General features: G+C 38.9%; 1 protein-coding gene across 2 annotated transcripts in view; it reads right to left on the bottom strand.

The window, feature by feature from the left end:
* Glrb (glycine receptor beta) overlaps positions 1–13,118 on the bottom strand; it is a 67,521-nt gene extending 54,403 nt beyond the window's left edge. Inside the window, exons 1-2 of one of the 2 annotated variants that reach the window (XM_005076150.3) lie at positions 12,997–13,118; positions 11,501–11,650 (exon numbers count right to left, since the gene is read on the bottom strand). In XM_005076150.3, the coding sequence (XP_005076207.1) occupies positions 11,501–11,622 (122 nt within the window). In that variant the 5' untranslated portion in view covers positions 11,623–11,650; positions 12,997–13,118. Of the gene's footprint in view, positions 1–11,500; positions 11,651–12,996 lie in introns of those variants that run through there. The other variant, XM_040752608.1, reaches the window with a different exon arrangement.
* Positions 13,119–13,855: the final 737 nt, after the last annotated feature.

Here is a 13,855-nt window from a genome sequence, read left to right as displayed (position 1 = left end):
CCACAAAATCAAAACATATCACATACCAACAACATATAAGCCTACACAAATTATACATAACACCACAAACCTTCAGAACATAGAAAACATCACCAACATAGAGGCAACTGAGGCATTTTTTAAGTTAGTGTTCCTATGCAATGTTTCTAAAGATATACTTAGGGAAACATAACTTCACTGGATTTTAAAAGTTAAATCAGTATCATCCTAACATTGTACCTGACAATATGGGGAGTCACACACAATGTTATTGCTATAACCCAAACTGAATTGTTTCAGGAATAAAACACTTGGATGGCTTCACTCACTGACTAAACTAGATTTCTATTCTTCTTGGAAGATCATTTATTAATACCACTAAAAGCTATGTCACTCCAGATGTGGATATTTGGGATTTATTTTAAGAAAAGTAAATAGAACGAACACATAACTTTGACCAAAAATGGCTGTCTTTGTTGCTAATGATAAAAATAAAATTTCAAATATGAATCATAATCTTAGAAAAGCATTAGTTGCTATGAGTGCTTCCCAATATTCATATACTCCCTCCAGTAACAAAGAGAGTGGCACTAAATGGAAGTGCCTTTTGATGCTGTGCAATGACATAATCAACCTCTGGAAGACTTCCAAAGCAGGCAACTGAGAATCTTCTAGCTGTTCTGTGTGTTGTTATAAAATCATTTGTGAACAAAAGAGTCCATTCAATGTGCATGCCAGACCAGGGAATTGTAATGAAACGGAACAAAATGTTCACTGATCTGATTTTAGGTTTCACATAACAACTCTCAAGGAGCTATCATTTGTTAACTTTGGCACAACATTAAAAAGCACCCATAATTGGGAAAGGTTGTTTAAGCGCCCTTCCCTTTCCCAACGTCATATCTGCATGTGGTCATCCCTTCGTCACATAATTCAGCCAAATTAATATATCATTGTGAACCTAATGCAAATCTGTGCAGGGCAGACAACAAATAAGGTATCTTCCATGAAGTCAGCCACATAACAACTAACACATAAAAATGTAAACCAAAATGCTCTTTTCACTGATATTAAAACTTTATTTATCATCATAAACTTTTCAAAAGGTTATTTTGTTAATATTTAATACCTACATTTATGCAAATTTTAATTTTTTGTTTGGTGGTTGCACTAGGAATGAAAACCAGGCCCTTATATAAATACTGTATGACTGTATGACAGTACAGTACAAAATGGAAAATTAATGCTTGGATATTACAAAATAAATGCACTTAGATACACTTATTTATACACATCTATAAAGATATAGATGCAACAATTCTGATTGTGCACATATACACACACACACAACCAGAAACTGCCGTGGATAAAATATTGATGAGTCAGAAGCTGTAAGAAGCAAGGATGACTATCAGGAAAAGGTCAGTGTTTAAGGAGACAGTGAAAGTGACTTATAACTTCTAGTCAGACTGGTAGAGGAAAAAAAAGACTCAAGACTGTGAGATGCTAACTACAAAGCAGGTGGACAGCACATGGTGCTTACCAAAGAATAATGATGTAAAGGAAGTGACTAGAGTTATTTAAGAGGAAGAAAATAATATCTGTATCAAAAAGTAAAGTAGTTAGGAGGGCAAATTAATGAATGACCAAGGGTGTTTTGCTTCCTAAGATAATATGTGGCTGTGGTAACCAAAGGGAGCCTAACAAAGGAGGAAACATCAAAGTGAAGCTCAGAAATCAGGTCATTTTAGTTCACGAAATATAGCAATTAGTAGATGGAAATGTTAATGAACTATGAATACACTCCATTTTCTTTTCAGGCCAGAGGCCCTTGCATATGCTTTTAGATCCTTTAGGACAAGAGAAATTAGAGACAAATAAAACTGAGGGAGAGCTGTTGTTTCCAGAGTGGAGAAGGTGGATCCCAGGGTGCCCTCACCAAAGAGGATGTTCTTCTTTAAAGTCAGGAGCTGAGGAGGAAGAAAGGAATAGTGGGAGACAAAGACGCAGGGTGAAGATGGCACAGACATTGGGAGGATCTACCAAAGAGTGTGATTCCTTTCTTCTGTAACAAAAACTAAATGTCATGCTGGAACTGAACAAGGTAGGAGGAAAGGCTGAACACTGGAGAAAGCAAGAAACAGAGTGAGAAGGCTGAGGGAAGCCACTAGAGGACCTCTGAACCACACCACACATCCCCAAACACAGGAGCAGAATCACACAGCACATCCACGAACACACCACCAGCAGGTGAGACAAATCAGCACAGGAAAAGACAACAAGGAGCCTTCAACAAATGGCTGATGACTGGTTATCCAACGTGTTTCAATAGCAATTTATTTTGTAGCTCACTGTTATTCAAATGAAGGCTCTATGAAATTTCACTTCACATGTACATTATTTCTCAGAGGGACCATGGACATGTACAAAAACTTAGATTACTTGCTCCCTGCATTCTGAGTATAAATTTCCATAAAATATAGCAGAGGGAGCAAATGTTTCTTCAGGATCTAGCATAACAACAAAAGAGAATTGTGTAATAAGTATACCTGATTCTTTACCACATTAAAGACATTATGTACCTGCAAAGGAAGAAAAGAGGACACATTTCTGAAAGTCAATTCCCTTAATTTGTGAAAACATGAGAAGTTGATAACCTCAACAATTCAACTCCCATATGCATTATTCTACTTTGAAACTCCTACACTTTGATAAGTCAAATCTAAAACTGGAGTTGTTAAGAACTAACTTGCTTAAGAAACTGAATTTTGGGTAGGATTCGTTTATTTATTTAGGCTTCACTATATCAAAGCTGATAAACAAAAATAATTGAAAAAAACTGTTTACCCTGAATAAGAAGGTTATAAACCAGTCATAAAGAACAATATAAATTGCCTCAATTGAACAGGTATGTACATGACTGAATAAGATCAAAATTTTTCACTGCATGCATGAGAAAACTGAAAGCCAAATCTATTGACTTAGTGTTCTTCAGTGTGTGCCATGGTCTTCTCGCTATGACCCAATGTCTTGTCAATCATTTGTGAGGACTTGTGCAAAGTGAATTTATCATACCAATATAACTTCAAAATGTACTGTCATCAAACCATGGATGTATAAAAAAATTCACTCTGATTTGTCAATTTAATTGCTTACCCATTTGATTCTAATGCGCTATCCAGCATAAATGAAGTTCTTAGGCATAAAGCTTTGACATACCCATATTCTGAAACTATATATGGCTACCTCCTCTCAACTGTTTGCAACATAGACTGTTAATACACATACGATTTAACTAAAAAGTAAAAGACATCATATTATAATCAATTTAGTCAACTGTCAAAATACATGATGTGAAAGAAAAAGGATTCCGAGGGAGGAAATAGTTCAACATCAGTGCTAATAAAAGGCTTATGAAAATAAATTCAAATATTATTAGTATCCAAGTGATGCTTGACTTTGGTTGTACATTTTCCAGTTTAAAATCACTGTGGTGACAAAAAAAATCCTACTAAAATGTTCCATTCTTTTTCCTTTGGACCCATGTATAGTATCCTTTAACTTACATATGTCTTCTGCATTTCTCTCCTTAGTCTTTGGCTTTATAATTTGAATTATATAAAAGAGGCATAATTTATTTTATAAAGACAAGACCTCACTTAGAAGTGACTTATTCTTCTATTCATCAAAGAAAAAAAAACTGCAGTAAAACTAACCCAACAACACACAACAGACATTTATGACCAAGCAAGTACCAGTTGGGACTGCCTAAACAACGTTCTATATAATTTTAACTTTTGAAAATGATGACAACAGCATTTAGCACAGTACTGCAGGGGAGATAAAATCAGATGATGAACTCTTTTTACTCCTTCTAAATGTTGAATTTTAATCAATTTCCAAGACATTACCTAGTCACATTTCTACATGATGCTGCTAGCTCATAGAACTCACTCTCAACTGAAACTGCTAACTATTTAGAAATTCTGACTGTTAGGACAAGGCAATATTTGATCAGCTAAATCCTGAAGAAACTGGCAAAATTGGAATAAATGTAAAGTTATGTTTCTAATTATAAAATATTAACAATAAAAGCAAGGAAAGTTTAGGGAAAGGGGGTAGATCAAGTTTTCTAAAATGAGATAGTACTGCAGTCAAAGTCTGGAATATAAATTTAAGAGGCTCTTGAAATCTAGGGTTAAAGGATTATCGGGCAAGAACAAAAACTTGTGGGTTATTGAATATAACACTGAGAAGAAGAAAAAGAAAACAGTATGCTTAGATGTGTAACAGTAAGGTGACTAACTGGGAAAAGACCACAATATATCTATTGGTAATAAAATGAAGAGGAGAGACTTTGAAAAGAAACCTGAACATGATAATAGAGGATATCATTCCAAAGGAAAGATGTAGACTTCATTTCATTCTCATGCCTGACTAACTGGAATAATGAGGATGCCAATTTTAAAAACTGGAGAATTATTTGGAAAGACAAGGCCATTAATTCAAGTGATTGCAAAATAACAGTATGCTATCAAAGAGAAATTGCAAAGTAGATAGTATGAAAATACATAACCAAACACTAGGAAAAAAACATCCTGGTCCAGGTATCTAATGATGACAGCGCAGGCAAGTTCCATGTGTATCCACTTTGTAAATTATCGTTTTCAATCAGCATCTCATCTTTGGTCAGCATTTTTATCTTGAAAATTCTACAAGTAAACAAGAAACTGGAACTAAGTAAAGATCCATTCAGCCTGATAATGAAAAGAAAAAAATGAAAGAAACTATAGAGACTAATGGTGACCATACTAATTTGCCTAAACACGGTGGCTTTTGTTTTTCATTGTGATTTTGCCTCTCATCAATACATGTGACTGAAGTGCATATATTCTAGCATTGCATGTTGAAAGAGACAAAAGTTCTCAGAAAAGATATCAAGTGCCCTTATATTTATAAAAAATATTCTAGCTTATTAACAAGCTTATTGAAATAACTCTCATTCCTTTCCAGTGTGTACACAGAACCAGATGAAAACCTAAGTTACTTCAGACATAATTTTAACACTATAGTTTCAAGGGCTTGAGAAAACATATTGGAAGATACAGTAAATGTAGGTTGACATGATTGTACACCCACACAAGAAGAGCTACCTGAGTCACGAAAGGCTTCTTGTGAAGCTCCTCAGACAGGAGACATAGTATAAACCAAATAAAAGGGAGAAAAGAAAGATTTTGTAGTGAGCGCTTAGATTAAAAAAAAATCTGAAAACTAAATGGTGTTTCACAAGATGTTGGAACTCCTGTTCAGCATCCTGATTCCAGATGGCAGAAGTTAGTTAGTGCCTGAGTATAACCAGCCATGCCCTGGGGATGAGCAGCCTATACCAATCATGTATAGATGTTTGAGAAGAAAAGGTAAAGCTCAGAAGTCAATACCACTCAGGCAACCATGTACTCTAGCCGTGGGGGCTTTCCAGTGATCATGTCTCGCACCAGGGTTTCCTAGTGAATACCAAGTGTCCAACACCCTTCCTGGCCTAGGTAAGTACAACTGAGGCCTTGAACAGGTAGCATCAAGTGCTATCAGGGAGCACAGTTCTCAGGAAGCATCTGCTGCAGAGACAACATCCATTCACTGTCCTCCCCAACCAGTGGACTAGGGTGTGTGATAGCTTGCTGTGCACTGGCCAATCTGACTTTCAGCTCTCTTCCTGCTGCCTCTCCCTACTGTCTGTGAGTGAACTCTGCCTGTAGATATTGGTTATGTAACTTAGAGCTAGGTTGTTAGATTTGTTCACTGTCAGTTGTCCCCCATTTTTTTTATGTACGAATAAGAAATGATGCATTTGGAAAACACACTAAATGGCCTCTTTGGGACACACACGTCATGTTCTAGACAGCTCTCTAATGCACTTCACAAACACATTAATTACACTTACTATGATGAGCTGCCAGATGCTTGAAATTCAGAGGCCTCAGCATAACAATGAGCACCAGTAGCACAGTAATGGCAGAACCAGTGATGCAAGCCAGGACAGTGCCCAGGTGAGCTCAGGGAAAAGGAGTTACCATATCTCCTATGAGCAAAATTGAGATGGACAGCGGTGCCCTTCTGTGTTTTAAAATTGCTTTATTGTTAGTCTTGATATTATTAAATATATTTCAGCTCGTTCTAGTTACTAGAATATGCAAATACTAACACATAGGCATGTCCATTGACTATGGAAGTGTCAATTATTTCCATTTGTCATGCTGCAGTCTTTGCCTGAGAGGTATGGTGGACTGACTTATCCTTTCCCACTGGTTTATGTCAGAAAAGAGATTTTTCTAGGTTTAAAGATTTTAAAACAACAACCAAAAACTGGTTATGAAATTTCAAAGGGAAATGACAGTGTTTTTGTTTTTGTTTCTTTGGTTTGTTGTTTTTGGGTTTTTTGACACAGTGCCTCTCTGTATTTCTGACTGAACTGGAATTCCCTATGGAGATCTGGCTGGCCTTGAACTCACAGAGAACCTCCTACCTCTCCCTCTGAGTACTGGGATTTAAGACATATACCATCAAGCCCGGTTTAAAGGGAAATTATGTTAATTAAGGTCTTCAAATTCTCATTAGCAACTCAGGACAAAGTCACAGTCATATACATTTTATATACTAGAACTTTCCAAGTCAATCCACCAAAAATCAGAGCCAGATCTACCTAACTGGCCAAAGATAAAATACAATTTTGTAGAATGAAGCCCCCATTTCCTGTTGCTATTAGATAACCAACTATAATGTTAGGGTTACAGTTTTAAATTCTCACAAGTTTGAAACAGCTTTAAACAACAACATACGGTCTACCTAGATACCCAATTTCAAATCCTGTAACATAGGCCTGACAAACAAGTTTCCCATGCCAGAATGACTCTAATGACAACAACTACCAAGTCAATCATATCTCCTCTGATCTCTAATAGAAAGTTCTTACATGGGAGCCAAAAATCTCACTCCCTGTAGCTTCTACTCATTAGCCTGGCTTTTAGCTTGTACCAAGCCCTAAAGTCTAGTTTCTTATTTACCTCACACATTTTCAAACATGTAAAAACACCTTCAAATATCTATCTCAGTTCCTTTAACACTTCCTGTTACAGAAAGATCTTAATTGCTTCCACTATCCTTTCTCTGTCCTGGAAATATCAAGTAGAACAATGTAGAAATGGTCATAAACGTTGGTTTAAATATCTGTCAATTATAACGCTATATACATTTGTATCAAGATGATGATATCTTCAAACCTTTTCAAAATATTCCAACTCAGTTAAACTAGAGGGCAACTCATTTCCTTATCTTACTAAGCTTTGTCCATTGCTTTATTTTAGTTTTGATGTTGTTATCAATAAAAATAAATGGGTTTTATTATGACATTTTCTGATATGTGTATCATTGTGCTTGGTTCACATTCACCTCAGTACACATTCCTATCAGCCCTCCCTAGTCCTGCTGGTTCCCATCCTTCTCCAACATAGGCCCTCTTCACCTACCCTGCCATTCATACATATATACATATTTATATATATGATTCTGCATGTAGTATTCAATAAGCAATTCTCTTCTTTCTGAGTCTTAGTGCCCTAATTCAGAGTTATACTGGATACCAATTCTGTCTCACAGTAATTTTCCAGTATTACACACTTCAGTTTGCATTATTCTTTTTCTTTAAAGTGTCTTTTTAACCACTGATAAAATATTGAAAATTATGAAGTCAAAATTCTACCATATTCAAACATAACCTAGGGTGAAAATGTTCCACTCATCCACACAATTGTGAATACATGTTGTTGTCCATATGTTGAGACCATATCAAGTGATGTAAAATCCAGTCTTAACAGAGCCAGTAAGAAGCAGACATTCCTGCACTTATTAAGTAAGTAAATTTCACTTTACCTATAATTTGCACGAGGCATTCTGTTGTTCTCTTTTGGTGAGTCAAGTAAGGCATTGTTCTCTCCTAAGCTTACAAACACCTGAAGAAGCATACAGATTTGACCGATAAGCTACAGGAAGAATTACGGACATGGGAGTCAAGTAGAGGGCTGAGGAGATGGAGAAGGTGATTATCGAAAATGTCAAAACGAGGAAAGAGTGGGATGTCTCTCGACAGCACAGTGCCAGCCAAGCATACATGGGTCCCTGAGCTTGATTCACAACAGCATGCACGTGCACACAAACACACAATTCTCTGTAGAAACTCTCGTCTTAAGTTTGGGTTGAGTTTGATGTCATTATGGAACTGTCGGTTTAAAATGCTGACTGAAAAGAATACATGCAGTAGTATGTATAAAGTCTAGGCACACAGACTGAGAATCAACAGTGAATAAGTGATGGTTACCACCATGAATTTGGAGTAGCAGCATCAAGGTGGAAGTCAAGTAACACAGGGAGAGCAATGGTTCTTTATTGAGAAGAACACTGGTAGTGAGGGGAAAGAACAAGTGTGAGTGGCAGGTGACTCATGTGCGCTGTTTGGTCCAGGGACTAAGATGGAGAGGAAGGATAGTGACGAAGATGCCAGACTCTAGCCATCAATGGTCTTCTATGTAGAGACAAGGAATATCAGCCATATCCAGAAAGTCATGGAATTCCTGCAAGGCTTCTCAATATTGGAATGACCTAATTAGACATAAGATCTGAGGGGGAAAAAAAACAATAAGAAGTGGAAAGGTAGAAAGATTAAAGCAAGCTGTGTTACAGATTGTAGGGAGGATAACTCAAGCGATGTCTGTAAAGGAATGAAAGTGAAGATTCTCCATGTGTGCCCAAGAGGAGCTGCTGAGTCTTCATGACTGCCGGCTTTGGGACGCTAAGGCAGAGACAGTACGTCAAGATTGGCCCTAGGATGGGAAAGGAGGTGTTGAAGTCATTTGCTAGCAAAGGGACGCTGTATTAGGAGAGGTGGTGTGGAGGAGTTCTGAGTGCAAGATGAGCCTGTGCAGCTCAATTTTGTAACATGAAGTAGAGGGTATATACAGCTCTGAATGAAAAATAAAGACCTGAGAAGTAACAGTGAGTGACTTCAGCTATATATTGGTTTTAGGTGAAGTCTCAAAGGCAGAAGAGAAAAATAACATTGAGACATCTCTCTAGCACCTCCCTGTATCTTAAAATGGGTATTCTCTTAATGGGATTCTCAGTGGGAAAAACTTCTATTCAAGTGGAAAAACAGAAATATTTAACACTGCATTACTATGTCTGATATACTAGCCTAAGTTTTTAGAGAACTTTTATATAGTGGACCAAATTCTAGCCAGAAAAATGACTTTTTCATTTCTTAAGCTCGTGTTCTTGAGTCAGATTTTTTATTTATTATACTTTAGTTTTGTTTTTATCAGCTAGGTCTCATTGTGTAAAGCAGGATGACTTTGAACTACCAACCCTCCTTTCAACTGTTGGAATTATGGAATTGTTTTCCTTTTCCAGGAGATACTTGTTTATAAGAAAAATATTCAACCCCCAAAATATACAACTGTAATTCACCAGGGCATGTTTACTGGTAACACATTTATTCATTTAAATGACCATGTGTCTATGCACATGTTGCCACATGCGTGTGGATATCAAGGTACACCTTTGGAAATTGGCTCTCTCTTTCCACCACATGGGTTTGAGAGAGCAAGCTCAGGTCCTTATGGATATACCTTTACCTGCTGAGCCATCATCTCTGCCCTACTCCCACACTGGTGAGCTAGATGTTTCATGGGATTACCACGACCATCAGTAAAGCTTTACTTAATCTCAAAGTTATAAAAATACAATAAAATAAATTCAAGGCAATGGCAGAAACTGACAAAGATCAACTTTCCACTCATACATGAAGTACTGTGACAAGGGCTCAACAGGGATAGATAGCACCTTTTGAAGTCTGAAAATTTTCACATTCTTCAAGAGAAACTTTCCTGTCTTACCTTACTAAAATAATCTGTCTTAAATAACTATAGACACTATATATACTGACTATTTATATATGTTGGTCAATTTAATATTGTAGTTTTGGAAGAAAAAGAACATGGGCCCTCTAAAAACTACTGAAGGTAAATGGCAGGAACAGGACTTACTGTCGTGAATGTGAAACAGTTTGACTTTTGGTGCAGCAAGCATGGCAGGGTCTCGATGGTGAGGCAGGTAACTAAAGCACTTCCTCAGGAAAAACATGTCACACACCACCACCATGGCACATACCAGTTTGTATCAATAAAAAGTACTTAGAACTCGGAAATTTGTCTTTCAAATGACAAGAAGTTCTAACATCATCTAGCTCCCTCCAAAGCTGATTTCCTGATTAAGATACAAAAATCATAACTCTGAGGAATCCTTGATGTCAGCAAGTGATGCGTAAGCCTAAACCTGCCCACTCATCACTCAGCAGATACCCAAAGCTACAGAGGTCAAGAAGAGGCATGCATAGAATTCAAGGTTACCCTATAGGACACTCCATAATTTGACCCTGACATAATACTGTTAAATAGGTAGAATGTCAATGGTAAAATTAGGAGATGCCTCTTGACATGACATGGAACTTACTTAACACTAGACATTTTCTCCATGACACTGACTTCAGACTTTTAGTTTTTCACATCTGTTCAAGTATCAGCTGCAATATATCAAGTCTAAAGTTCTTAATTTACAATTTTTTCTTCCTAAAAGATACTTTGTGTTTCTTACAGACATCTGGAAAACTACAATGGCTCATATGCAAGTCATGATGCTGGAATAGAATGTTGTACGTGGTCAACACGACATATCAACAATCAACTGAGAAATGGCCTATAATAGCAAAATAATCACATGTGTTGTATTATTACCTAGAGATACATTATAATATATATAAATGATTATATAATGTTCACCTGCTAGATATTTTCATCTTTTATTGACCAGTAATATTAACCCTTCCCAGAAAAGATCCTAATCTGATAAACGTTGACTTTGGAGAAGTGTAGCTGGATTTTTGTTTTAACAAATTTTATCACACATTTTTGGAGGGATATGCTAAATTTCTCTGGCAAGTCCTTTATAAACAAATAGTGAAAAAAATGTTATTTACGTCCATGGTGATGTACCAACACAAACGTAACAGACCTCAAGATCATAGTTTATCTGGTGCTTAATGAGTCTTCATTTCAGATTATTTTTAAATATACTTTTTGAACTAGTGTTTACTCAAAACATGGACTCTTCCCATGCAAATAAAGTTTCATAAGTGGCCTCTGAAAGCTATAATAACTTGTTTCACTCCTGTAAATGGTATGTAAAGGTATATGAACAAAGCCTCCTTTTGCACCAGGAAGAGACCACCCTCACACTCCAAACCTCTGTCTACTCTGCCGTTCTGCTGCATGAGGGCATGTGAAAAGAGCCGTGGATGGGCACTTCAGTAGCCAGTCTGGCTTCCGAGCAAAAGCGGCAGCCTGGCTCTCAGAAGGATATAAGGTGAAGATGGGAATGCGGAAGGATATAAAAGGTGAGCATGTGGAGAACGTACGATGGGCACAGATACTGCTTCTTTTTCCCCTTCCCTTTCTTGGAAGATTTTTCTTTAGAACAAGCTTCTTCAACACACAAGGACATGAAAATAAAAAAGGAGATTGCCAATGAAAACTTCATCTTGAAAATGGAGTTTCAGCAGCTCGGTCTACAAGAGAAAACAGGAAGGTGATTACACTTAAGAAGCACTTGACAAGCCTGTGACTTCTTTTAAGGCTACCCAATAGGCAAATGTATTTGTTTCTCAAATCCTACACTACTGACCACTTAAGTTACATATCAGTAAACCTTTTTGAATATCACAGTAAAACTCAGTTCAAATGAACATATGGAGAAAGCAAGATTCCAATAAGATACAACTGGAGAATGTACACTTTCTAACTCTGAGGTTATATAAAATTAAATTTTGGCATTAAATTGGAGAGTATTCAAAAATAGGTTCAAACAGATACCGGTAAGGACTTTTAGCACACTGTTTAAATAATTCTCTTTGGCTAGTACATTTGATGTGATTTTTGAAAATCTATATTGTATGGATTTTTAATGCATGTTTCTTTTCAAAAGCAACCAAAGTATTTAATTCAAAGTATTAAGCAACTGACAGAGATAAAGGAAGACTAGTATGAAAGACTTTCACACTCTAAATCCATTGCTTTTACTTACATCATTAATTCTGCATGCTACTTTTTACCCTGAAAATTCCATGCATTAATATAAGCTGGCTTGTTAGCTTTCCCATTCATGTGAGAACTCGTGTAACACTCCTCATCAAAAAGATTATTCTGGGTGTTAGTAATAAAACAAAACAGAAAGCGTGCTCACACTCTTCAGACAGTCTCCCCCCTAGATCTTAATATCACTGCCTAAGGCTGGAAGACAATATTCTTGCCAGGGTCCAACACATAAAAAGCAAACCATCAAGCATTTACTGACAGCAGAATAGTTAAAATCACTTCTGTGTGCTTCATTTTCAGACCATAAAATTGAGACCCAAACACCCAATTCCCACCCCACTCTTCTATCTGCATTGCCAATGTCCTGTTTTTAACCCTCCCCCAGGTTTACCCGGTATTTATCCTCTACAACCCACGGCAGGCCCAAAGGGCATGTTACTAGGTTCCTCACCAGCATCCACCAGGACCCCCAGGGAAGAGTCCCAGCGCCGCAGTGAGCAGTAGAGCTGCCCCCCTTGGCTCGCAGCCCCCTGTCCTCAGGTAGCAGTGCAGGCTGCCACAACCAGTCTCCCCGCGCCCCTGTCCCCAACCCTTGGTGGCTTTCCAGAGTGGCCGATGCAGGGCCAGGTGATGCCTCCCCGCAGTACCCCAGGGCCCTCACCGCCCGGTGTCCCCATCCCGGGCCCTCGCTCCGTCCCCTGCGAGCAAGCATAGGACTCCATCCGCATCGTCTTCGAGCCCACCCCGGGACCCCACTGGGCCCCTCCGCAGTGCGCAAATCGGGAGCCTGCGGCACCGGGACCTCGCTTCCAGGCCTTACCGTAGGCGCCCCGCAGCCCTCCACCGAGGTGACGGTGGCGCCGGTCGCGGGCGCAGAGGCAGCTGCGTCCCGCGAGTCCCCGCCGCCGCCCGCGCTGCTGCCGCCGAGCCTGACGCTCCTGCTCCGCCCCCGAGCGTGCGCCGTGGCGCGCCGCGGACATCTGCGGGGACCGCGGGCGGAGGAGCGGGTCGCGGCCACGAGGGAACAGACTCCGCACCAAAGGGAAGGCGGAGGGGAGGACGTCGAGGCCCTTGCAGGGGGCACCGTAGCAGTAGCAGCAAGGGCCCCAGGGGAGACAGTTGGGAGAAAAAGAGGTGAAACAGGGTGATAGGGCTCAAGGGTCGGTTTGTGACTCTAGCTACATGAGGTAGGACAGCAGTTGGCCTTCCTGATCCAAACTGAACTAAATTCCTGTGGTTTCATCCTCTGCCTGTTCTGCTGGCTTCTAAATGTCAGAACAACAGTTCCAATTTCTGAAGCCTGACCTTTCCATGCAAGCTTCATCTAGTAAGAATCATTGCAGCAGTACAGCGCTCAAAGAACACTGCTCTTAACGTCGGTGCACAATGAGCATTGGGCATAACAGGATCCCCTCTGGGCTCACACGGTCTCAGCTGCCCCTCGGTGTGCCTGGACAATTGCACATCCTTCCCAGTTTTATAGAGGGCAAAATTGAAGCTCAGGTCGCTAAGGGATTTACAGATCTTAGAAGGGATTTATCAGAAATGCACAGTGATTTTGCATGACTGTGCCAGTTAGTGTCTGCCTTTTGGTACTAAACTACTCTAGCTTTCATTTCCATGGTTAAGAAGCAGCTTTGTGTGGGGGATGTATGCTCTTGGATAAAAGATATGGTTTG

Source organism: Mesocricetus auratus, unplaced genomic scaffold (assembly GCF_017639785.1).
Source record: "Mesocricetus auratus isolate SY011 unplaced genomic scaffold, BCM_Maur_2.0 Super-Scaffold_100009, whole genome shotgun sequence".
NCBI lineage: Eukaryota > Metazoa > Chordata > Mammalia > Rodentia > Cricetidae > Mesocricetus > Mesocricetus auratus.
The sequence above is the reverse complement of the archived record's forward strand: the minus strand, read 5'-3'. Positions and strand labels throughout refer to the sequence as shown.